The 25,162-nt window shown below is 41.7% G+C and overlaps 1 protein-coding gene across 1 annotated transcript; it reads right to left on the bottom strand.

The window, feature by feature from the left end:
• Positions 1-14,044: 14,044 nt before the first annotated feature.
• LOC114049921 (pyrroline-5-carboxylate reductase 2) lies at positions 14,045-24,506 on the bottom strand. The gene is made up of 8 exons (XM_027871381.1): positions 24,285-24,506; positions 23,695-23,807; positions 23,263-23,333; positions 16,688-16,867; positions 16,298-16,519; positions 15,510-15,602; positions 14,950-15,113; positions 14,045-14,564 (listed from the first exon to the last, which is right to left on the bottom strand). The coding sequence occupies exons 2-8, from the start codon at positions 23,759-23,761 to the stop codon at positions 14,399-14,401; spliced, it is 963 nt and encodes a 320-aa protein (XP_027727182.1). The 5' UTR covers positions 23,762-23,807; positions 24,285-24,506; the 3' UTR covers positions 14,045-14,398.
• Positions 24,507-25,162: the final 656 nt, after the last annotated feature.

Raw genomic sequence — 25,162 nt, 5'->3', positions numbered from 1 at the left:
ATGTGGTATTTCCGTACATGGTAGGAATTTAATGTTTACTGAACTGAATTAAAGCCAATATAATATTGTTACATTTCTCTTTTAGGAGTTTGTAAATTTTGATTTATAATCACAACTATAGTTATCGATATGTTTGAAAAACCTTTTGTTAAATATCTTACTACTTAATCACCAAAAGGAAATATTGCCGCACCTTTCTAAACTTAGTTCTTTTAGTTGAAGTCCTTCGTCACAGAATTATTTGAAGGGTTGTAAGTTTTCAGGTGTTATTCTTCTGCCTTCCAAAAGAAGGCTAAGGTTTGTAGGAAAGTTGATTCTAGGATCAAGTCCACATATCTAAGTTGTAAGTATATATATTCTTGACCAATTGTCCTATTCTTCCATTGTTTTATTTTTATTATTATTATTATTACTATTTTTTTTTTGGCTAGGCAATGGGGTTAAGTGACTTGCTCAGGGTCACACAGCTAGTAAGTGTAAGTGTCTGAAGATGGATTTGAACTCAGGTCCTCCTGTCTCCAAGGCCAGATCTCTATCCACTTCTTCCATTGTTTTAGCTGTAAAGGCTTATGAAATGCTGACTGGTACTTTGTGGAGTTTGATGCACCTCAGAGACCTGAATTTTAGGTTTCTTCTTGTTAAGACTCTGAATTTTTTCGTATTGCGGTGTGTTATTAATTCTGGGAAATTTTTGTGAATTATTCCTTCAGGTCCTTTTCCTTACCGTTACCCTCTGGAGAGCTAATTATTATGAAGTTTTGGTCTTCTGAGGGTTGGTCACTTTTTTCTGCACTGCTGTCAATTGGTTTTCTAGGTCTGTTACATTCTAGGCTTGTTTTTCCACTTGTTTTTTTGTTATCCATTTTTTGTTCTATTGCATCATGTCTCATTGTTCTGTTTCCACCAGTATTTTATTCATGATGATACTCATTTCTGGGTAATTTCCCCTTGTTTCCTTACATGTTTCTTTGACTGAAATCATGTCTTCTTTCAGTTCCTTTAGATCCAAAACAGTTGCTCCCTCACTTACCATTTCTTGAGTTGCTTTTGTTGCTGCTTCAGCAGGAGTAAAACATATTTTGGACTAATGTTGAAATCCAAATCAAACTCAGAAATGAATATTATCTCAGATGCTTTTGTACTTGTTTTCGCTGTAACAAATTTGTCACCTAACAGAAGGCAAAACACAATTAAGAAATTATTAAGAATTCCTTCTGGAAGCACTGATGAGTATTATCTTAAAATCTAGGGTATAAGGGAACTGATAGTTCATCCCTCTGCTTTAGCTCATTTCATGTGCTCCCAAGCATCTCTCCTGAATCCCACAGGCAGATTCCTCAGTACCTCAATAGCATCTTCTGATATTATGTTCTGTCTTCAGTCCTAGCATAATTCTCCAGTACTTAGTCCTTGCTGTAGCATCTACTGAGTCCTCTTTTATCCCCAGTGACAAGGGCACAGCTGATCATGGTCTCAGTGCCTATGAGGGAGCTGAAAACCACCACAGCATCATTCTTTTCCTCCTCATTCTGCAGTGAAAAGAGCACTGTTCCAGAAATCCAAAAAACCTGTGGCCTAGGACCGGCAATACATGTGAGCGTGGGCAGGCTCCATAGAGCTTCCTGAACCACAAAGGGACAAATCTGGCCTCAGTGACATCAAAAATCTGTTCCAGATCTAAATTTCTGATTCCCCCCCCCCCCCAAATAAACCATCTCCACTCTCTTCCCAGAAGGTTTCCTCATCTGCCTTCTTCCTCCCCATGAAGGTCAAAAATCCCTGGGACTTTTCTAGGCCAGAAGCTTCTAGACCTCCAGGCCCCTGGTCGTTCCTTCAAAGCCCTTAATGGAACCAAACTGGGCAACCGAGGGTGTGACTCTCACCTCCTACCTTCATCCTCCTCTTTCAGTCCAACCTTGACAGGACTGCCCTAGGGGCTTGAAGGAAAATTGTTGTACCCCATCTCAGCAGCCAGGGCATGAGCCTGAGCTCAACCTGCTCATGGTGGGAGGCAACCCACTGTGACAGATGCAGGTGTGCTTTGGGACTGTGCAGCTTGCCCATAGCAGTTAGGCAGTCTAGGGGAACGCATGGGGCCTTGCTGCCTTGAAAAGGCTGACTCCAGCCCCAGAATAGGGATTCCGTGTGCTCTGGCTCCCCCCTTCACAGGATCTCTCTTTTGTTACTAAATCTTCTCTCCAGATTCCTCACCGAGGTCCTCTGTTCTATAGTGCAGTAGCTGCTTACCTGACCAGCCCGTGGCTACAAGGAAAAAGCTGAGCAGATTGCTGGTGTTGTGACATCTTATCAGCATGTATTTAGAACTAGGAGGAGCCTTAATAGAGACTGTCCCTGCCAACCTTGTCATTTTATTGAGAGGGAAACTGAGGAACAGAAAGAGGAAAGGACTTGTCCAAGTCATACCAAGCAGCACAGAGCCAAGATTCTAACCCGTCCACTAGTTCCGAACCAGTGACTAGTTCACATGACTTTTATGCAATGATGGTTGACTTCAGCAAACCCTGAGTTACTGTTAGACACAGGCCCTGGGAATACTTATAACCCTAGACCATTGGCATGGGACTCCCTCCTTACTGGTGGAGATCACCATCCTTTGCCAGCGTGAGGAGCAAGGTGGATTTTCTGAAAAAGCAGGGCTTGAGTTCTTCTTGAGCTGGTCTTAGAGTCTTCTTTGAGCTTTCTTAGTGTTTGCTGAGTCTCTTTGGACTTTAAGCACTTCTGGCTTCTAGCTTTGAGAGACAGTATAGAAGATGCCAACCCCACTTCAGGTTATTGAATGAAAAGACATTGGAAAGAAGCTGCTGTGAGAGGAGCTGGCAGTCTCCATGATGACCCTGTCCCCAGCTTGCTACACCAGAAACTTTGGGGAATTGCCCTTTAGGGGAGATCTAGGACTCTCTTTTTTGAGCTGAGTTATTGCTTCCAATGGGAGAGCTCCTTTACTTTGCATTGTCTGGTACATATTCTCCTATGAATACCTTCTCTGGTTTCTGTTTTGCTACCAATTTGGATAAATGGTCTTTTTCCTTTCCCATCTGCCTCCTAACTTCCCTGTCTTCCTTGAAATCTCAGTTAAAGTGATACTTGCCTGCAAAAAGCCTTTCCCAGTCCTTAATCTTAGTGCCTTCCATCTGAGATTAACCCACTTGATTTTTGTAATCGAAAGGATTACTAACTGCACAGTACTTTCACTTTAGGTTCGGATCTCAAGATATAATGACACGTACTCAATATAAACTTAACAATCACATTTATTTTACAATGATTAATAATGATTAAGGCAACACGAGCATATAAAGATAAGAATAACATTCAATGCAATAAGTAATAATCAAAATCAAGAAAAGGAGGAATAAGAAAAGAAAGGACACACACTCACTGACCAGGCGAGCTCAAATACCTACAAGACCGGGGAGGCTGGAGACGGTCAAGAGGTCTGATGAGAGACGCAAAAGAGTAGCACCCTGTTGTTACTCAACAAGGGCCGTGCACGCAGTCTGCCCTTGACAACAACAGAGATTCGGCGTCCCTATCTCTGACATCAAAGTACTCCAAAAAATCCCTTTTCAGATGCCCCTTTTATATCTATGTAAACCAGGGAAAAACAATCTTAATATTTTGTTTTGTGTTCGGCCATGCATGTTAATTCCACTTTACGTTCTTTATATCAGGTCATGATACCTCAACACATCCAAAATTTAACTTAGCATCTCCTCCTCCTATTCTTCTCCTTCCCCTGCCGCCACTATGAACCAGGCCTCTTTGCAATTTCCCTATTTCTGATGATGGTACCACCATCCTCCCAATCACCCTGGTTCAAAACCTACTCAGGATCATATTGAGAGTAAGAAGGGGCCTTATATTAAAGATTGCTTTTTTCTATCCAATCATCTGCCAAACCTTTTCCCTTCTTCCACAATGCCTCATATCCATCCCCTGAGAGGCTGGATATACTGGATTTTGGGGGACAGGAAGACCTGGGTTGAAATCCTTCCTCAGATACTTACTGCCCGTGAGACCCTGGACAAGGTACTTAAGTTTGCCTCAGCTGGCTTTCTCATCTGTAAAATAGACATAATAATAACTACCTCCTCCCACCTAGATTGTCCTGAGGCTAACACAGGCTGATATATGTAAAGCATTTTTGCAAATAAGAAAGTGATATTTAAATGTTAGCTACTTGTAAAATGCCAGATATTAGTAAAGTGCCTTGCATATAAAGAGATAACATGTAAAATGTTATATTTATCAATCCCTTTTCTTCATTAATTCAGCTGTCATCCTAGTCAAGTCCCCAAATTCCATTCTTCTAGATTATTGTAATAGCCTCCTAATTGGTCTCTCCCCTCTCCCAATCTTTCTTCACACAACTTCCTAATTAATTTAAGTGTTATTGTAGGATTGATCCTGTCAGTAGGCTGACCTAAACTTCCAGCTGTTCTCCATTGCCCATAAGCTAAAATACAAACTCTTGACCTGGCCCTTAAATACGACCCTGCCCTATGTGGCTTCAACCTATTTTTCTACCCCCTTTCATTGTTTTCCTCTTTATACATGACTGTTCCAAACAAGCTGGACAATTTGCTGTTCCCAGATGTCATTTTACTCATTCTGGCCCCAGTATGCTTATGGAGGCCTTTCTCCTGTATCTGGAATATGTTATCTCCACCTGTTGAAATCCTTCTTTTTTCAGGGCCCAGCATAGGTGCTACCCCTTCCCTTCCCTTTATCTCATTCGATCATAAACATCCCAAGACTATGAACAGACTTTTTTTCACTTTTGTATCCACACTGAGTTGCACATAGTAGGTGTTTCACAAATGTTTTTTAGTATTGAGGTTAAGGTAGTCTCACCAAGCTAGAAGTATTTTGAGTATGGGTCATATGGATTGTATGTCTGCCTTTTGAAGACTAGCCTTGATAGGTTTGGACAGGCTCCTCATGAGAGGGTTAGCCTCTAAGTGATGAATTATTGTGGTCATAAAATATTTTGGTCAATTATTTTTGCAACATTCCCAAAGAATGTTTCCTTTTGTGAAGAAGGGGTTGCAGTTTGCATAACTGGAAAGGATATTCTTATCAATGACATCTCAGATCTTTAAAAGTATTTAACAGTAGCTGACCGTGCTACAAGAATAAATGTTTGATCAAGTAATAAGCTGGGAAGACTAAACAAACATTTGTGAATTAATTGCTATAATCAAGTAAAATTTGAAACAAAGTTAATCTGTAACCAGGACCAAATCCAAGAATGTCTAATTAAAGGGTCCTACAAAGAACAGAAGCTTTTGTGAATTTTGTGTTTTCAAGTAATTTTTAAGAAAAACTTTAGAGTAATATTGAAATAATGGTCCTTTTTTCCAGGTGAATAAGGTAGTTAGGGAAAAGGAAGGGATGGTGATCTTGTCCAGGAATCAAATAGGTACTTTAAGAGATGTGACCAAAACTCACCAGAATTCTGGCTTCTGTTTGCCTCAGCTTTTCTAAAGTGGGCCAAAATGAGTTCCACCTAAAGCACTGAAGGAGGTCAGAACCAAATATTAATTCAAGGACACTGGGAAGGGGCATTCTGGTGGGAAGCTTGGGATAGAGGAGGATTCCCTAAGGCTCACTAGGGTTCTGACTTCTCTACACATATTCTATCCATTAGTGATCTCATTCACTCCCAAGGTTGAAATATAGCCCTTCTATGATAATTATTCCTAAATATATACTACTATAGCCCTAGTTTAAGTCCTCATTACTTCTTGTCTGAATTATAGTCTTTCTTCTCCTAAAATGTAAAATATTCCTTTAAAGGATTTCAAAGCACTAATAAACATAAGAATTGCTCCAACTCACAAATAAAACAAATGCAAATCAAAACAATTGTGAGGTTTTCCCTCCCATTCATCAAATTGGCAAAGCTGACAAAAGATGGAAATAATTAGTGCTGGAAGGGAAGGGCTGTGAAAATTCAAGCACACTAATAAACTGTTAGCAGAGCTCAGAATTGCTCTAATTATTCTGGAAAACAATTTGAAATTATGCTGAGAAAATGACTAAATATGTCAAGACACTTTGCCTTAGGTTGCATTGCTAGGCATGGGATACCTCAAGGAGATCAAAGACAAAAATAGTTATCATACACCCTAAAATATTTTGAACAGAATTTTTTTTTTGGTGGTAGCAAAGAGCTAGAAACTGTATAAAAGCTTACTAATTGAGAATTGGCAAAACAAATTGTGGCATGTGGATGTAATGGAATATTACTGTGCTATAAGGAATGATGAATATGAAGATTTATATGAATAGGTGCAGAGTAAAGCAGAACCAGGACAACAATATACATAATGACAACAGCAATATAAATGGAAAGAAATTTGAAACTGAATGATGTGTAATTATAATGATTAATCTTGGCCCTGGAGAAGGGTGAAGAAATGCACCTCCCTCCTTTCTTTGCAAACTGGTTGTAGAATATCACAAATATTGTCAAATATCATTGTTGTATTGGTTGGTTTTGCTGACTTGATTTTTTTTGTTTGTTTATGTTTGCTGTTTATTTGTTTTTGCTACTTGGAATGGTTCTTTGTTACTTGGAGTGGTTGTCTGGATAGGGGACAGAGAAAGGATATATTTGGAAATTAAGGTAATGTGAAAAAAAGATACTAATGGAAATGAATAATTTTTTATTCTAATTTTTTTATTAATTTATTTTGATTTATCAATGATCACTTCCATAAGCTTTTGAGTTTTAAAATTTTTCTCCTTCTCCTTTTCCCCATTGTTCCCCAAGACAGCGCATAATCTGATATAGGCTATACATATACTTATACATTCCTATTAAACATTTTCACATTAGTGATGTGATAGCATTTTCCATCATGAGACCTTTGGAGATATCTTAGATCCTTGCATTGCTGAGAAAGGCTAAGTCTATCAGCCTTAGTCATCACATAACATGGCTGTTACTGTGTATAACATTCTCCTGGTTCTGCTCACTTTACTCAACATCAGTTCAAACAAGTCTTTCCAGGTTTCTCTGAAGTCTGCCTACTCATTCATTTCTTGTAGCACAATAGTATTCCATTACATTCATATACCACAACTTGTTCAGCCATTCCCCAACTGATGGGCATCCCATCAATTTCCAATTCTTTGCCACCACAAAAAGAGCTGCTATAAGTATTTTTGTACATGTGGGTCCTTTTCCCATTTGTATGATCTCTTTGGGATACAGCTCTAGAAGCGCTATTGCTGGATCAAAGGGTATGCACATTTTTATAGCCCTTTGGGTATAGTTCCAAATTGCTCTCCAGAATGGTTGGATCATTTCACAACTCCACCAACAATGCATTAGTGTTCCAATTTTCCCACATCTTCTCCAACATTGATCATTTTCCTGTTTTGTCACATTGGCCAATCTGATAGGTGTGATGTGATACAAGCTAGAAGTATTTCCAAAAAGATTGGGGGTGAAACAAGAATGTCCATTATCATCACTGTTGTTCAATATCATACTGGAAATGAGTTTTAAAAAACCATTCCTCATACTGTCATCTTTTTCAATAACTTTTTTAAAAGTGCTCTAGGCTCACTACTTCCATTTCTTTGCTATCCACTTACTCTTTAACATATTAATAGTTCGGCTTCCATCCCTACCACACTAGTGACTCTTCTCTCAGAGGTTATGGAAGACTTCCTGATCTCCAAGTCCTTTCCTCTTGTCCTCATTCTGCTTACCTTTTTTGCATTATTTGATGTTACTTATAGGCCACCCCTTTCTTAATACTCTCTTTTCCCTCAATTTCATTTTTTAAAAAATTGGTATCTTTTATTTGTATGTTACATTAACTTCTGAATATATCTTTCCTGGCTCCTCAACCCAATGAACCATCAAATTTTAAATTGTAACATTGTAACAAAATTTTTAAAAGAAAAAAGGCAGTTCAGCAAAACTTGTTAACTTATCTACCATGCCTGACAGATACCATATGCCACATCCTTGGTCCCAGTCTCTACAGTCAATTCCCCCGGCATTTCTATACTTGTTCTGTCCTTGTTGACCTCCTACTAATGCTTATTTTCCTTTCTTACTTGCCCTTCATGCCCCCAAGTGTAGCTATCTCCCTGGGTTCCAGCTCTGATCCTCTTTTCTCTACAGTCTCTCTTTTGGCCCTGGCTTCAATGAGTGTAGGTATTCAGAAGCCTCCCATATCTTTTTCTCTAACCTTGATCTCTTCCTTGACCTCCAATCTCAAATCCCCAATTACTTGCCAGACACATCTACCTGCATAGTATTCATTAACACCTCTGAATCAACATGTACTTGAGCTCAATTCTTTTCCTTTCCTCAAATTTGCCCCTTTTCTCCCTCTAATTTCCCCATTTTTATTAATGGATTCATTTCTTGTCATTTTCCCAGAATCAAAACTGGGAATCTTAACTCTTCCCTTCTCCCTCACAAAGAATCAGTTGTGAATTCCTGTTGATTCTACCTCCACAATATTATTAATCCATTCTCACCCTAGTTTTTCCTCCTTGCTCAATTTTAATTTCTCCAAGAAACTTTTTTTGATAACACTATTTAGTACTGACTTTCCCCTCCATTCCCCTTTCCCTTTCCCACCCTTCCATAGCATTTTGATTTGTAACTCTCTAATGAACTTATCCATGCAATAGAATATATTAGGCAGCTAAGTGGTACAGTAGATAAAATGTTAGGCCTGGAGTCAGGAAAACCCGAGTTCAAATTCAAATCACACACTTAACTAGATGTGTGATCCTGGGCATGTCACTTGGCCTCTGTTTGCCTCAGTTTCTTTGGGGGCCATCTCCAGTCATCCTAATCTGTATCTTGCCACTGGCCCCAGATGGCTCCAGAGGACAAAGTGAGGCTGTTGACCTTGCTCAGCCCTTCCTCAGTTAAATTCAATTCACTTGCAAATCATGGCATCATCTTCCTGATGTCATAATCCCATTCCAGAACAAAGGACCAACAACAACCACAACTCTGAGAAGAGTGAGGAAGGTTTACAAGGGGAGAACAAGGGTATAAAAAGAGAAGGTAGCAATCAAAGTATATTTGGTAAAATGTCATGCCTCAATTTTTTATCTTCTCATTTGTTGAGGTCTTATTTATTATAATCATTCATAATACCTTTATTTTGGTAGATGTCTTATATTTCCTGATTCAGTGGAAATTCCTTAAGTATACTATGGTCTTCATTTTGTCTTGTCTCTCACTCAGGGAATAAGCTTTCCATACCCATCTTCGTAGAACTTCATCTAAGAGAACCATTCTCTTTTACTTATTTTTTTGTTTGCTTGTTTATTTATTCATTTAGAATTCTAAATTTCCCTCTTCATCCTTCTCTACTTGAAAATTATTGTCTCTACTTTTTCTCCCCTCAGTCCTTCTTTCCTGTTGCCTTTTTTTTTTTTTCTTAGGCAGTGGGGTTCAGTGACTTGCCTAGGGTCACACAGATAGTAGGTCTTATGTGTCTGAGGCCAGATTTGAACACAAGTCCTCCTCAATCCAGGGCTGGTGCTCTATTCACTGCGCCACCTAGCTGCCCCTTCCTTGCTTTTCTACCCCCTTTCCAGCTGATCTCCAATTTAGGTGCTTGCAGATCAGTTACCTTTAAAAAAAAAAAAAAGGCCCCATACTTTTTTTATATACGAAGTATAAACAAGAGAGACTTTATTATTCATGGTTTTAATAATCATCACTTTATTGACCATTTTGATATAAGTTTAAATAAAGAGAACATTATTTTTTTTATTAATTTATTTTGATTTATCAATAATCACTTCCATATGCTTTCGAGTTTAAAATTTTTCTCCCCCTTCCTCCTCACCACCCTCCCCAAGATGGTGCATAATCTGATATAGGCTATACATTTACATTCATATTAAACATATTTTCACATTAGTGATGGAAAACATTATTTTCGTTCCTTTTTTTTTTTTTTTTTTTTTTTTAGGCAATTAGGATTAGCTGACTTGCCCAGGGTCACACACCTGGGAAGTGTCAAGTGTTTGGTCTAAGGCCAGATTTGAACTCAGGTCCTCCTGACTTCAGGGCCAGTGCTCTACCCACTGTGCCATCTATGTTATTTTCAATATCAAGTTCAGCCACTTTCATTGAGACACCCTTAGTAATTAGCATCATTGATGGTCCTCTAACTGATTACCCCCAGGGCAGATAATGAGTGATCCTGGGGTACTTCCTTCATTAGGAATTCCAAAAGAGAAATAAGGGCAGAGAGGCCCTTCAAAGACTGTATTTGAGAGACTATAGATAAGGGATCTGGCTGTGACATCATAAAATGCTATATGTCCCTTTTCATAATCAAGAAAAATGCCTACTTTGTGTACAGGCTGCCTCAATTGGAAGCCATTTTGTGAATTCACAAGGAAGAAACTATTTCCAGATGTACAGTCTGCTAGGGTCCTTCCACCCTCAGATGAGGAGGAGAGTTTCCCTTTTCTGCCGACTGAATCTTTACAGATGCCCAATTCCCACTCTGTCTTATCACCCACCTCCACTTCCCAATAGTGTTTGCCATAGGTGAAGGTCTGGGCCCCCAAAACAGCAAGAGCATAGTCAAATCTCCCTTTGTGGTCAGGCAGGTCCTGAGGGACACTTCCATACTGGACCCTCTTCAAGTCCTCAGACAGGATGAGGTGAGGATTGGCTGATTCAGGATCAAGAGTTATATCCCTCTGGAAACTTAACAGCACTTCCCTCAAGCCTGTGATGGGGTAGGAGGTCAAGCCAGGTGAGGCAAGCTCTGGTTCTGGAAGCAGCAGCTCCTCACTGCTTTCCAAAGTGCTTGTCATGTCCTGCAGCATTTCCAAGGGCATCTTGTTCAAATTCTCCTCTACTTCTAAAATAATTTGTTGCAGATTCTGGATTTGTTGGGACAGCCTGGCCTTACTCTTCTCCAGTTTGACCAGGTTGTCTGTGGATTCCTTATCCAGTCTCTTCAAGTACTGATATTCTTCATCCCATAAGAACTGGTGCATTTTCCCATATTCGGAAATAACTGACTGTTTCAAAGTGTAGGTTTCCTCTTTACAGCGTCTCTCTCTCCTTTTCATTTTGTCGAATGCAGTTTTAAATTCCTCTTCTTTTTTCTGTAGGGCAGTCCTTGTCTCCTGGAGCTTGTCCTTGCATTTCCCAGAAGCTGTTTCCAAGGGAAGGACTTTGTGATCCTTATGCTCTGGGGCTAATAAGCAGGAATTGCAGAGGAGCCTCTCGTCTTCCTCACAGAAGAACTTCTCTTTTTCCCCGTGTTGATCACAGGTGGTCAGGACCACCACACTCTGCAGCAAATGGGATCTCAGCACTTTACCAGCTATTGACAAATTGTGCAGGTTCTCGTTGGGCACGAAGTCATTGTATTTGATGACTCTTCTGCACTCTGGGCAGGTTAAGGTTTCATCGACTCCCTCCCTGCACTGGAGAAGACACTTTATGCAAAAGCTATGGCCACATTTGACAATCACTGGGTCAGTGAAGTAGCTCAGGCAGATGGAACAAGTGAGATCTACCTTGAGGTTTTCAATTAAGTCTCTTGCATCCATGTTCCTAGGCCTCTGATTCTTTCCTTCTCTGATATTCCTCTCAGGAGAAATAATGCTAGCTCTTCCCCTTGAGCTCTGGCAGCAAAAGATAGAAGCACTGAGTTGTGGGAGTCTTTTTATGTGGCTTCCTCTGCTTAGCCCCTCCCTTTACTCCACCCCCCCCAAAGGTGAGAACTCCTATTTTTTGAGAGGGCTTCCAGGCTCTGCTGTAGGGCTGAGTTTTCACCCTTCTTCTAATCCCACAATTCAGCATCACCATCTCTTGAAGAAAACATTTTTACTTCCTCTTAATACTTGCAAAGGTCTCCTAATTGGGTCATTTAGCAATAATTTATCTCATTTCCAAGCCTCAGAACTATTCTGATGTTCTGAGATGGAAAACAGAGCAAGGAAAACCCCCAAACATCATCTGTGTCCTCCAAACTGCCTCCTCCCATAACCAACACACATATTAAACTTTGACATTTTCCCCCTCAGTCTCTAATTTTTGTCCCCTCTCACTGTTATGATTCACTGAGTATATCAAGATGTCTTTTTTTTAATATAAAGATTTTTTTAAGAGAAACTTAATTCTGATTCCTTTCTTAGATATTCTACTCAGAAAGGATAAAGCTCCTTCCTCAGAATTCTGCCACAAAGACTTGAGAACTGACTTGATGGTGTCTTCTTTCACACCTTCTCCCTTTAAGCTCCTTTTTACCCCTCCCTCAAAAGGTGAGAATTCCTCCATCCCAAAGTACTTCTAGTCTCTTCAATGGAACAGAATTCTCACCATTTTCCCTTTCCAGAATTATGGCCCTCAAGGTTCACAATAGTGTTCAAACCTAGGCATTTTAGACCAGAGTTATCTTGTCCTTCAATCTTGTGAAGACTGGATAGAAATTATCAGATTTTTAATTGGAGACAGTGACAATATCAGTTTTGTTTTAGAATGTCTTCTTTGATGTGATAGCCCTGAGAAGGGGAGAAAGTGAGGCTGGTGACCTTACACAGCCCTCCCTAAAATCCAATTCACTTGCAAGTCATGGCATCATCTTCCTGATGTCATGGTCCTCTTCAAGAAGGACAATAAACATCAGCCTCAGTTTCTTCAACTATAAAATAAGGATAATAACAATACCTTTATCACCTACGAGTTTTTGTGAGGATCAAATAAGATTATATTTGTAAGGTGCTTAGCACAGTGACCAGTACATGGTAGGCACTATATAAATACTTACTCCCTTCCCTATTATATCTATATAGCTTGCTGTTTCTCCCTGTCCCCCACCTCCACCGCAGACTGTTAGCTCCCTGGAAGTATAACTGTTTATTATCTAAACTTGATCTCTCTTCCAACTCCCAGCATAGTGTTGAGTATATGTTTAATAAATGTCAGTGTTGATGATGGACTATTTTAATAGCTTCCTAATGAGTCTCCGTGCCCACAGTCTTTCCCCTCTCCAAACGTAATTCATTATATTGCCAAAACTACCTTCTAAATGCAAGCCCTGATCTCATTACTACCCCTGCTAAAAACCCTTTATCAGTTCTTCATTACTTAAGGATAACTGTATCTCATTCCTCCTCCTTCTGCATTCCTTCCCAACTAGCCTTTTTGCTGTTCCTCCAACTTGGAATTGGACCTTTACTGCACATATTCCTCATCTTAGCTCCCTTCAAGTCACAGTTCAAGTGCAATTTCCTTAATTTACAGCACAAGATTTGCTGCTTTGCACATAGTAGGTGCTTTAAAAGTTTGTCAAATGCTGAATAAATGCAATTCCTTCCACAACTGGGTTCAACCCCTCCTTTACAAATATATTTCTTGCTATTCCCCTTCACATATTCAGCATTGTGGCCCAACTGGACCAGGGGCCATTTTGCATCTCCAAGCATTTGCACATTATAATACTTTTCTATATCTTTGTTCAAATGTATCCCTTCCTTTAAAATCCTGCTCAAGTATAACTATACCTATGACATTCCCTGATTGCTCCTATTCCTCTCCAATCTCTTCTACCCCATTTGATCTGCATAATCACACTGTAGTTTATTTGTGTAAGTGCATTAATTCCTTTACTAACTTGTAAATTCCTTGAATTAATGTATTTACAAATTATAAGGGCAGGAACTGTATTTTTTCATCTTCCTATTCCAAAGCCTAGTGTGGGAATGATGGGGTATGGGCCCAAGCCGAGACCTTTGCTCCTTACCCCAAAGGAATTTGGGTTCCATTTGTTTCAGGGGGGAATGATGAGGTACCAGCACTGGGAAACCTTCCCCCCAACTCTCCTCTCATGGACTTTGTCCACTATGAAGATAAACAGGGCTGGTGCCCATGTGGTCTGAATAGCAGCTGGCTTTAGCTTTAGACATGGTTAATTGGAAGGGAAATATTAGCATGTTTTTACTCATCTTCTTTAAAAATAAAAAGAATTTTATTGAAACAATTAGCAAGAATGCTTGTTATAACCCAATCATGATTTTTAAAAAAACCCACAAGTACAATCTGGTATCTTTCATTCGAACTCAAGTAATTACATTGTTTCTTCACTCTTTGCACTAAAAACTACTCCTAGCTTTTCTGCCTTCCATCCATAAGAGAGAAAAGATTACTTAAAATCTAGTTAAATCAAGGCACCTAGGTCCATCTCTACACTGATGTAAAGAGATTTAAAGTAGTTTTATTACCGTTTTATTACTGCTAGAGATTCGTCTCTCCAAGTACTAGGGACTAGAGCTGGCTAGGAGCTCAGTAAGTACCTTGAGGGCAGAGAAGGGGGATGGGTGTCAGACTAGGTAAATGGGAGGCAAATCCATCTCAATCCTTCTTCCCTCCAGGGGCCTGGGTATGATTAAACAACTTGACTCCACTGGAAAGTGAGTGTGTAGAAACAGTAGGCACCTCCAGCTTCACCTTATCTAGGAGGGTTTTCTTTATGGCAGCTGGGGAGATCTTCTCTTGGTCAGCCATGAACTGTAGCTCCCTGCAGAGAGGATATTAAGGGGGTCAGGCAGCAGTGGTATTAGAACTGTCACTGAAGGAGAGGGCAGAGAAACCGTCATGGAGCCCGATTCAGTCCCTGGGACTTGAAACTTCCAAAATTGCTGCCCTGCCCCTAACTACAAAAAGAACAAGATGTGAATGGGATGCGTTTGTCTGATTCATTCTGCTTGTCTCATCTGTCCCATCTCAAAGGAGATGGTAAGGGATCTCTGTAATCAATATATAGTATATGCATAAACCAGCTGAACCGCTGAAAAAACATACAGGCAACTAGAAGGTTACTGATGAGGCAGGGCAGGCCTGGGCTACAGGGCCTCTTCTGGGGAGAGAGTGACCAGGAGATGAGGAGGGAGAGTTGAACCTACCTGGTCCGGATGCAGGAGGCTTCAACAGCATTGATGAGTAAAGATCGAAAACCACCACTTTCCAAGAAGTGCAAAGCATGAATGGTGGCTCCCCCAGGGGAGCAAACATTGTCCTTGAGCTGTCCGGGATGCTGCTCTGAGTCCAGGAGCATCTTAGCAGCTCCCTTACAGGAGTAAAAAGAAACAGAGAAAGGAATACAGTCACTAAGTGAGAGAACAGGACAAGGTTTCTTAACTTGAGGTCCATTAACTTGTTTTTTAAAAACAAAATTTTGGCAATTATGGTCAATATCTTTGGTTTCTTTTGTAATCCCATATGTTTCATTTTATGAATTTAAACATTATTCTAAGAAGGGGTCCATAAGCTTCACGAGATTGCTAAAGGAATCCATGACAAGTCATGCAAGCCTGCATTACAGCCAAGAGCTCTTTTTCCCCAAGACCTCCCCTTACCACCCTCACTCCAAGATATTCACCTATGTACCACGATGAAGCACAAGAGGAACCCTGTAATATGTCATGCAAACAAAAGGCAGAAGAAGAGAGGCAGGGATACTGACCAGTAAGGCCTGTGCACCCAGGCGGACTGCCAGTCTCCTTGGGAGGCCCATCTTCACCCCACCATCTGCTAGTGCATCCAAGGCCATAAATGCCTGCAGAGGAAAAGAATAAGTTCTGTATGGGAAAGGATGGGAGGGGCACGTTGATGGCCCTCTTAAGGGAACCTGTTCCCTAAAGTTATTGGACATAATCCCAGGAATCTAACCCTTCCCCTATTAGTTCTGCCCACAGCAGGGAGGACTGGCCAAGGACCCAGCCAGGAAAGACTACTGAAGACCAGTGACTAAACCTTAGCCTTGCTCCCTGCCTTTCCACCATGCCTCAAGTAGCTCAATATTGGGAAAACTTGATCATCCTTTAAAATCCCATTAGTCTTGGGACTCCACCTCATCACTACTTTCTGTTCCTCTTATTGGAGAGTGGAACCATGGAGCTTAGCTCAAAAAATCTACTCCTTTCTCACCTGGTGGTATTACTTTGGGATTTCTGACTTTTCCATCATGATCCCAGGCAACTTCCCCTACCCTGTCCCTTCCCTCGTCAGCTTCCTTTTGTGTGCAGTCTTCCCCCAGAAGATTATAAGCAACTTGAGGGCAGGGACTGTCTCCTTTTTGTATTCCCAGTGCTTATAGGTGCTTAATAAATGTTTAGTAAGCAACTGATCTCCAAAGTTCCAAATTAGTATACCCCAAGATTTCTCCCATTCAGAGTTCTTAAAGGAAGGAAGAAGCGAGTTTACCAGGAGCCCTCTCATTTCCCTTGCCCCCCACCCAGTTCCAGCTCTCACATAGGCAGGACCACTGCCACTGAGTCCTGTGACGGCATCTATCAGGTCCTCTTCCACTTCTATGCAGAAGCCCACACTGCTCATGAGCTGTTCTAGGAGTTTCCCATCCTCCACCAGGGCATGGGTACCAGTGGCATATACTGTGGCTCCTTCCCGGACCAGTACAGGGGTGTTGGTCATACATCGAATGACCTTGGGGGCTGGCTGGAATGCTGTCAATTTCTGAGGAAAGAAATAAAATAAACTCCCAGTTCTGATTTCCTGATGCCTCTCCCCATCCCAACTTGCCATTCCAAACTCCTCTCCCTACCAGTCACTGAGTGCTTGTGCCCCAGCACCTTGGGAGCCTGACCTTTTCCCATTCAGGGGCAGGAAGGAGAGTTGTGGTACCTTCTCAATGGAGCTGATCGTGACACCAGCAGCACAGGAGACCACGATGTGTCTGTCCTTGATATCAGACCCAATCTCATCCAGGATGAAGGGAATAATGTGAGGTTTGACAGCCAGGAAGAGCACATCACTGTGCTGCACTGTTTCCTTGTTGTGGTGGGTCAGCTTCACACCTATCTTCTGCAGGAAGTAACAGGTTCAGGAACTGAAAATTAGATTCAAGAGCTAGAATGGCCCACCCAGATTCAGGACTTTCCCAAAGGGACAGTTAGGTCACTAGCCTGGCCTCTCTCTAATCAGCAGAAAACAAATTTAGTATCCTTATCTTTCTATAATGCCCTCTCATTCCTTCCAAATCCCCTGTTGTTGCTATTAATGGGCCGGAAAAAGGAGAGGAAGGAAGAGAGAGATGTTAGATGTCTCCTTCCCGGGGGAGGCCAAGTGGCTTTCTATTCTACTCCTTGGAAAATAAGACTCTCTACACTAGGATCCTATCATGAGCCAGAAATGGCAAAACACTTTGCCAGGTAAAGTCTTTTTTATTTTTGTCTTGATAATTTATTTATTTATTTTTTTTTGTTTTCAACATTTACTTCCACAAGATTTTGAGTTCCAAATTTTCACCCCATCTCGCCCCTCCCCCCACCCCAAGATGGCATGCATTCTGAATACCCCTTCCCCTAGTCTGCCTTCCCTTCTATCTCTCCCCCACTTCTCTTATCCCCTTCCCCTTCAATTTTCCTGTAGGGCAGGATGGATTTCTGTATCCCATTTCCTGTATTTCTTATTTCCCAGTTGCATATGAAAACATTTTTTTAAACATGTGTTTTTAAAACTTTGGGTTCCAAATTTTCTCCCTTCCTTCCTCCCCACCAACCCTCATTGATAAGGCAAGCAACTAAATATAGGTTATATATGTGCAGTTATGCAAAACACTTCCATAGTAGACATGCTGTGAAAAACTAACTCTATTTCCCTTAATCCTATCCCACCCCCCCATTTATTCTATTCTTTCTTTTGACCCTAATCCTCCTCAGAAGTACTTGCTTCTGATTACCCCCTTTCCCAATCTGCTCTCCTCTCTATCATCCCCCTACTCTCTTGTCCCCTTCCCCCCCCATTTTCCCATAGGGTAAGACAGATTTCCACACCCAATTGAGTATGTTATTCTCTCCTTAAGTCAAATTCTATGAGAATAAGATTCACTCATTCCCTCTCACCTTCCCCTGTTTCCCTTCCACTGTAAGAGCCTTTTCTTTTGTTTTGGTTTTTTTTTGTGAGATAATTTATCCCATTCTACCTCTCCCTCTCTTCTTCTCCTAGTATAATCCTCTCTCACCCCTAATTTTATTCTCCAGATATGACCTCTTCATCTTCAACTCACCCTGTGCCCTCTATCTATCTATCTATATCTATATATACACACATATATAATTTTTTCCCTCCAACTACCCTAATACTGACAAAGGTCTCATGAGTCACAAATATCATCTTTCCATGCAGGAATGTAAACAGTTGAACCATAATAAGTCTCTTATGATTGTCTCTTTCCTGTTTACCTCTTCATGTTCCACTCAAGTCTTGTATTTGAAAATCAAATTTTCAATTCAACTCTGGTCTTTTCATCAAGAATGCCTGAAAGTCCTCTATTTCACTGAATGACTATTTTTTCCCCTGAAGAATTATACTCAGTTTTGCTGGGTAGGTGATTCTTGGTTGTAATGCTATCTCCTTTGCCCTCCAGAATATTATAGTCCATGCCCTGCGGTCCCTTAATGTAGAAGCAGCTAAATCTTGTGTTATCCTGATTGTGTTTCCACAATACTTGAATTGTTTCTTTCTGGCTGCTTGTAATATTTTCTCCTTGACCTGGGAACTCTGGAATTTGGCCACAATATTCCTAGGAGTTTTCCTTTGGGGATCTCTTTCAGGAGGAGATTGGTAGATTCTTTCCATTTCTATTTTGCCCTCTGGTTCTAAAATATCAGGGCAGTTTTCCTTGATAATTTCTTGAAAGATGATGTCTAGGCTCTTTTTTTGATCATGGCTTACAGATAGTCCAATAATTTTTAAATTCTCTCTCCTGGATCTATTTTCCAGGTCAGTTGTTTTTCCAATGAGACATTTCACATTGTTTTCTATTTTTTCATTCTTTTGGATTTGTTTTACAGTGTCTTGATTTCTCATAAAGTCATTAGCTTCCATTTGCTCTATTCTAATTTTTAAGGAAGTATTTTCTTCAGTAATCTTTTGGACTTCCTTTTCCATTTGGCCAATTTTGTTTTTTAGGGCATTCTTCTCCTCATTGGCTTTTTGGACCTCTTTTGCCATTTGGGTTAGGCTATTTTTCAAGGTGTTATTTTCTTCAGTATTTTTTTGGGTCTCCTTTAGCAAGCTGTTGACTTGTTTTTCATGATTTTCTTGCAAAACTCTTAGTTTTTCATCTACTTCTCTTACCTGCTTCTCAAAATCCCTTTTGAGCTCTTCCAAGGCCTGGGACTGATTCATATTCTTCTTGGAGGCTTTGGATGTAGGAGCTTTGGCTTCGTTGTCTTTTTCTGGTTGTATGTTTTGATCTTCTTTGTCACCAAAGTATTATAATATAGTCTGATTTGTTTTGCACTGCTTACTCATGATCCCAGCCAATTACTTGAGTTTTAAACTCTTTGTTAAGGTAAAAGTCTGTTTCCAATGTGGAGAATGTACTGTCCCAAGCTTCGGCAGGTGTGTACAGCTGTTTTCAGAGGTACTTCTAGGGACCTGAAAATTTTCACTTCTTCCAAGGTGTTATGATAAGGGGCGAGGTGTTTTCTCTCCACCGCCACAACAAGCTTCACCACACCAGTATTCCTCCTCGCCTCAGGACTGCCCCTCAGAACTGTGACCCAGATCTAAGCACCAGTAAAACAAGAGATTCCTGCCTCAGCACTGGCAAAGAGATCCCTGTAATCCCCCTCTGATCAGCCACATGATTCCCCCTCAGTCTGTGGGCAGGACGCTCAGTAAACAGCTGCGGCCCCGGGAGTGGCTGAGACCTAGCTCCTTCTCTCACCACAGTCACAGACTTTTCCCACTGACCTTCCAAGTTGTCTTTGGCGTTCATGGGTTGAGAAGTCTGGAAACTGCCACAGCTGCCCACGATTCAGTCCTCTGAGGCCTGCTCCAGGTAAGCTGTGGCCTGCACGCCCACACCTTACTATGCTCCTCTCCCAGCCCAGTGTGATATACCTTTCTGATCAACCATCCAGGCTGTCTTGGGCTGGAAATTTGTTTCACTCTGTCTTTTTGTGGGTTCTGCTGCTTTAGAATTTGTTTAGAGCCATTTTTTATAGGTATTTGGAAGGGTTTGGGAGGAGAGCTCAAACAAGTCACTGCTTTCCCTCCGCCATCTTGGCTCCCCCAGGTAAAGTCTTGACTATGTGAAATATGGTTGGTAATCTGAGGCATCATCATTATCACAGTAATTATCACTTATATTGTGCTTTAAGGTTTGCAGAGCATTTTATATGTATTATCTCATTAACACCACACTTTACATTCTTCTTATCCACTTAATGTCCCAAGTGGTATATTTATTTATTTTGTTCTCCTTACTAGATGGTAGCCTTCTTGAGGGCAAGGATGTGCTACATTTTTCTTTGTATCTTTCCCCTGCACATAGTATCATACATATAGTTTTCTGGCTCACCATGGCCAAAGAATTGCTCATTTATTGGTCAACATGCTGGTGATGAGTGTCTATTTACTAAGCCAAGGTAATATTTAGATGGCAGACATAATTTATCCCCAGGACATGCTCAAAAACCTTTCCAGCTTTGTTGGACCAGACAGGGCTCGTGCTCTGCTGGCAAGAACCCAAGAGCATTTCCATGCCATAAGTTATTAGTATCTGCTGAATGGATGGAAGCCTGGACCTAGCAATGGAACACAAAACGTGTCCTATCACTCAGTTAGAGGCAAAACTGGTAATAGCATGATAGCTCTACCTCCCAATCTAGGTCACTTGTCCATTAGGCCCACAATGCTTTCAATGTTGGGGTTTGGAGTTTGAAAGCCCCTACTAATAGAATTTTAAAAGGGAAACAAAGGCCACTCCCTATGTTAGACACCCTAACCCAACTTGAGGCAGTTTAGCATAGTGAATAGAGCACTAAATTTGGGGTCAAATGATATTATTTGATGTTAACTTGAAAGGAAGGCTTTAGTGGAGTGATTCTAGGCTCTGTGCTTGGCCCTTTGCTGTTTAACAAGTTCAGCAATCCAGAGGCACTGACTTGAACATGACTCTTCATCTCCTGACTCTGAGCATTTCCACTGACTGTCTCTCAAGCCTGAAATGCTTTATCGCCTCATCTCTGTCTCCTGGCTTCCCTTAAGTCCCAGCTAAAATCCTATCTTCTGCAAGAAACCATCCCTAGTCTTCCTTAATCTCAGTGCCTTCCCTCTGAGACTACTCAGGGACTGTTTGTTTTTTACCTTTGTACTCTCAGGCTAGCACAGTGCCTGGCACATAGCAGGACCTTAATAAATACTAGTCAATTGACTGAATTAGATTAAGACATAGATGGCCTGCTTAACAAATCTGCAGACAATATAAATCTGAAAGGAATAACTAATACACTGAATGACATAGGATCCAAAAGGATTTTGACATCTGGATCAAATCTAAGAAGATCCAATTTTATAGGTTTAAATGCAAATTCTTATATATGGGTTCAAAAAATTAATTTCACAAATACAAGAGGTATGGCCTGACAGCCATTCACTTGCAAATAGATCTGGGTATCTTAGTAGAGCACAAGCTCTCTGAGTTAACAGTGTAATAATAACAGCCAAAAAAACTAATATGCACCAAATAATTCATAGCAACCCTTTTCTGTGGAAACAAAAAACTAGAAACAAAGTAGACAGATCACCATTGACTGGGGAATTGGCTAAACATACTGTAGTTAAAAAGTAATAGCATGTATTTAGTTTTAAGGTTTGCAAAGCACTTTGCAAATATTATCTCATTCTGTCCTTACAACAACCCTAGGAAGTGGGTGCTATTATCCCCATATTACAGGTGAGAAAACTGAGGCAGACAGAGGTGAAGTGAGTGGTTTAGGGTCACACAGCTAGTGAGCATCTGAGGCTACATCTGAACACTCAGATCTTTCTGATTACAAGTAGAGTGCTCAATCCATTGTACCACCCATCTGCCTCTAAAATGAATGGAATAAGACACAACTGAACATGAAGAATTCAGAGAAGCAGAGGAAGACAAATGGATAGAAGGAAAAGTAAGAAGAACCAGGAGGACAACATACACAGTGACTACAGCCAAAAGAAAACTGAATGCTGGAAAACCATAGCGACCAAACTGAGCCCCATAGAAAAGCTGGGAAAATGTACTCCCTTCTTTTAAGAGTCAGGGGATCACGGGTGTAGAATAAAGTATCTACTGTCAAGCTTGGTGGATTCATTGGTTTTGCTGAACTTTCTCTTTTTCTTTTAAAATATTTCTTATTCTATGCGTACAGAAGAAGGGAGGGATAGATTTGGAAATAAAGGTATTATAAAAAACAAAATGTATCAATAAAAAAAGATAAGAAAAATAAAAACTAATGTACTCTAGGCAGCATTTAGAGAGACAGAATTTCTAGGAATAGAGAGGTGACAGTCCCAGTGTCCTCTTCCCTGTCCAACCTCAGTCCAAGTGCCATATTTTAGGAAGGACATTTATTGATAAATTTTAGAGCATTCAGAGGAGGATGGTCAGGACCATAATGGGAAGGTCCTCCAGCCCTTGGAGGAACTAGGGAATTAGGGAACTAAGGAATTTTTGCATTGAAAAGAGCTTATGTCCCTAGGATCCAGCACACAGTAAGCACTTAAAGTTTGTTGAATTTTACCTGTTGAACAGAAGAATTATAACTGTCTTCAAGTATTGGAACAGGCCATGTGTTGGCTGGCTCCAGAGGGCAAAACTAGAAGCAATGCCCAGGAACTGCCAAGGAATGAATTCAGGTTTGATGTAAAGTAGGGCTTAGTGTCGCCCCATTTCTATTAAGAGTCTGCAGTAACTCCCTAGAGCACTAAGCATGAAGTGACTTGCCCTGGGTCACACAGCCAGTATATTTCAGATGCAGACTTCAGGTCCTCCTGGAAGCTAAGCTGCACAATGGATACAGTCCTGAACTTGAAGTCAAGAAGATGAGAATTTGAATTCTGCCTCAGACAGGTTCTCAGCCTCACTCCTCATCTGATGCTCACAGCACACTACCTCATGGGATTGTTGTAAGGATCAAATGAGATAACATAGGTAAAAATGCTCTATAAATGTTACTATTATTATATGTTAGGACCAGTTCTCTATCAACTATACCACATTGCCTTTGAGATATTCCTTCCATAACATTCTGCAACAGGCCAGGTATACTTGTTTACCAACCCCTGCCAGGGTTCTGTGCTGAGACTGAGAAATTGGGCCAAACCTGAAACTTGGTTTGTCCATGAGCCACCCTGGAATCAAGCAACTTAGTTTGGGGGGACAGATGTACCCACCTTATTTTCTCCCCACTATTCACACCTACCCTGAGTGCAGAAACTGTAGGCAGGTCCATATTGGGAGTGCTAGCCATTATCTTGTGGGAAGCCAGGATGCCTAGAGAAGACAAAGCTGTTTCAGTTCCAAGCTGGGCTGTGGCAGGGGCTGGGGTAGTTCTGAACCCTAAAAGTCAATGACAAACATTTCTGTTCCTCACACTCCAGCCCCTCGCTGTACGGATCCATTCCTATTCCTGGCATCATCACTTCCCAGTTTTCACGCGTTCTCAGTTATTTGGGATTTGTTGTTCAATTATGTCCAATACAAAGTGACCCCATAAATGACTTGTCCAGGGTCACAGAGCTAGTAAGTGTCCGATGCATCTCATCTCCTCAATACACTGAGGAGCTTAGGGTAGCTGAGTATAACTTCTAACTAACTCAGAACCCCGCCATCCTCCAGGGTCCCCGTCTCCTACCTGCTGCAGTGAAGCCCCTGGCGAGGGCAAAGGCCAACTGGCCGGCCCCAATGAAGCCCACGCTCATAGTCCTGGAGGCTGGAACAGGCTCGAAAAAAAGCCCTGAGATGCAGCTGTAAGAATATCAGATACGTGACCGCAGGCGAGAAAAGGAGAGAGCAGCCCCAGGGCTCTACTCCCTCCCTAGGAAGCCCTCCCAGAGCTTTGCTCTCAGGATTAGACACAGGCCTGCCTTCTGCTGTTTGCATTCCTGCAGCTGGTTAGCTCAGGCTCGCCCAGATTGGGTGACCAGTGGTTTCAATCCTCCCTAGTCCTGGGAAGCCCACCACCGGAAAAGGGGGATCTGGGAACTAACTGGGGAACGCAGAGGAAGGAAGGCGGGGCTTGACCCATCCGGCTTAGGCAACCTTCATCCTCCCCGCAACACCTCCCCTCCCCACCCCCCACCCCGCTCCGCTCCTGAAGCAGGTCTCCGCCTGGCAGCTGCTGCCACTTCCCCGGGAGCTTCAGGGGCCCGGACAATGGAAGCTGCAACGGCCAGAGCACCTACCAGGAGCTCGATGGAACTCCGAATCCCACCCTGCAGTTACCTGCGCCAAGGTCCACTCTACCTACTGATGCTCGGCGCCGCCCCGCACGATCCCAGATGAAGCGGGGAATGCAGGGACGTGCGTCCGACAGCGTGACCTGCGAGGGCCTCTCCAGCCCCTGCCCTCCCAAAACGTAACTACCGGCGAGCCTCACAAGACTTGTAATGCCTGTAGGAACTCCCCAGGGAGCCTTACACACTGTTGGGATGCAAATGACCCCAAACCATCATCCTAACACTTCCGGCCCGCCCCGGCCTCCCCCCACCCCGAGCACGTACGTCAAGGCCCAGGGCGGGCCAGTTAAATCTTATTTAGAGGAGGAGACAGAGAGCCCTTCGGAAGCCGAGGTGACCCAGAAGCAGCTTTTCAAACCCTCCTTCCTCCCTGACCTATGTGAGGCGCCCTTGGTTCTTCTCTCCATCAGACCGTGGACGACCTTTGAGGTCATCTAGTCCGAGCCCCTTGGTCTCAGATGAGAAAACCGAGGTCTGGAGGGGTGAAATTACTTGGCCAAGGTCAGACTGTAATTGGCAGAGCTAGGATCTGAATTTCCGTCCAAATGCAGCTATCCTTGCACTGACCCACCCCCTCTGATGGAACATTAGTGATACAACTTTTCTTTCAGAGCCCTGCCCCCTTTCCAAAATATTTGCTAGTGTGTACTAGAAGGTTTTCAAAGTATTTTACACATAATATCTTATTTGATCCTTACAACAATCCTATGAAGTAGGTGCGAATTATTGTGCATTTTACAGAAGAAAGCTAGAGTGAGAGAGGTTAAGTGATTTGCTTACCTGGTATCAATGGCAAGATTTGAACTAGGGTCTTCCAGACTCAAGGTTGCCTTCTGCTGATCAACCTCGATGCCCTTAAATGAA

This window comes from Vombatus ursinus, unplaced genomic scaffold (assembly GCF_900497805.2).
Source record: "Vombatus ursinus unplaced genomic scaffold, bare-nosed wombat genome assembly UNPS02014798.1, whole genome shotgun sequence".
Lineage (NCBI taxonomy): Eukaryota > Metazoa > Chordata > Mammalia > Diprotodontia > Vombatidae > Vombatus > Vombatus ursinus.
This window is presented reverse-complemented; position numbering and strand designations above follow the sequence as displayed.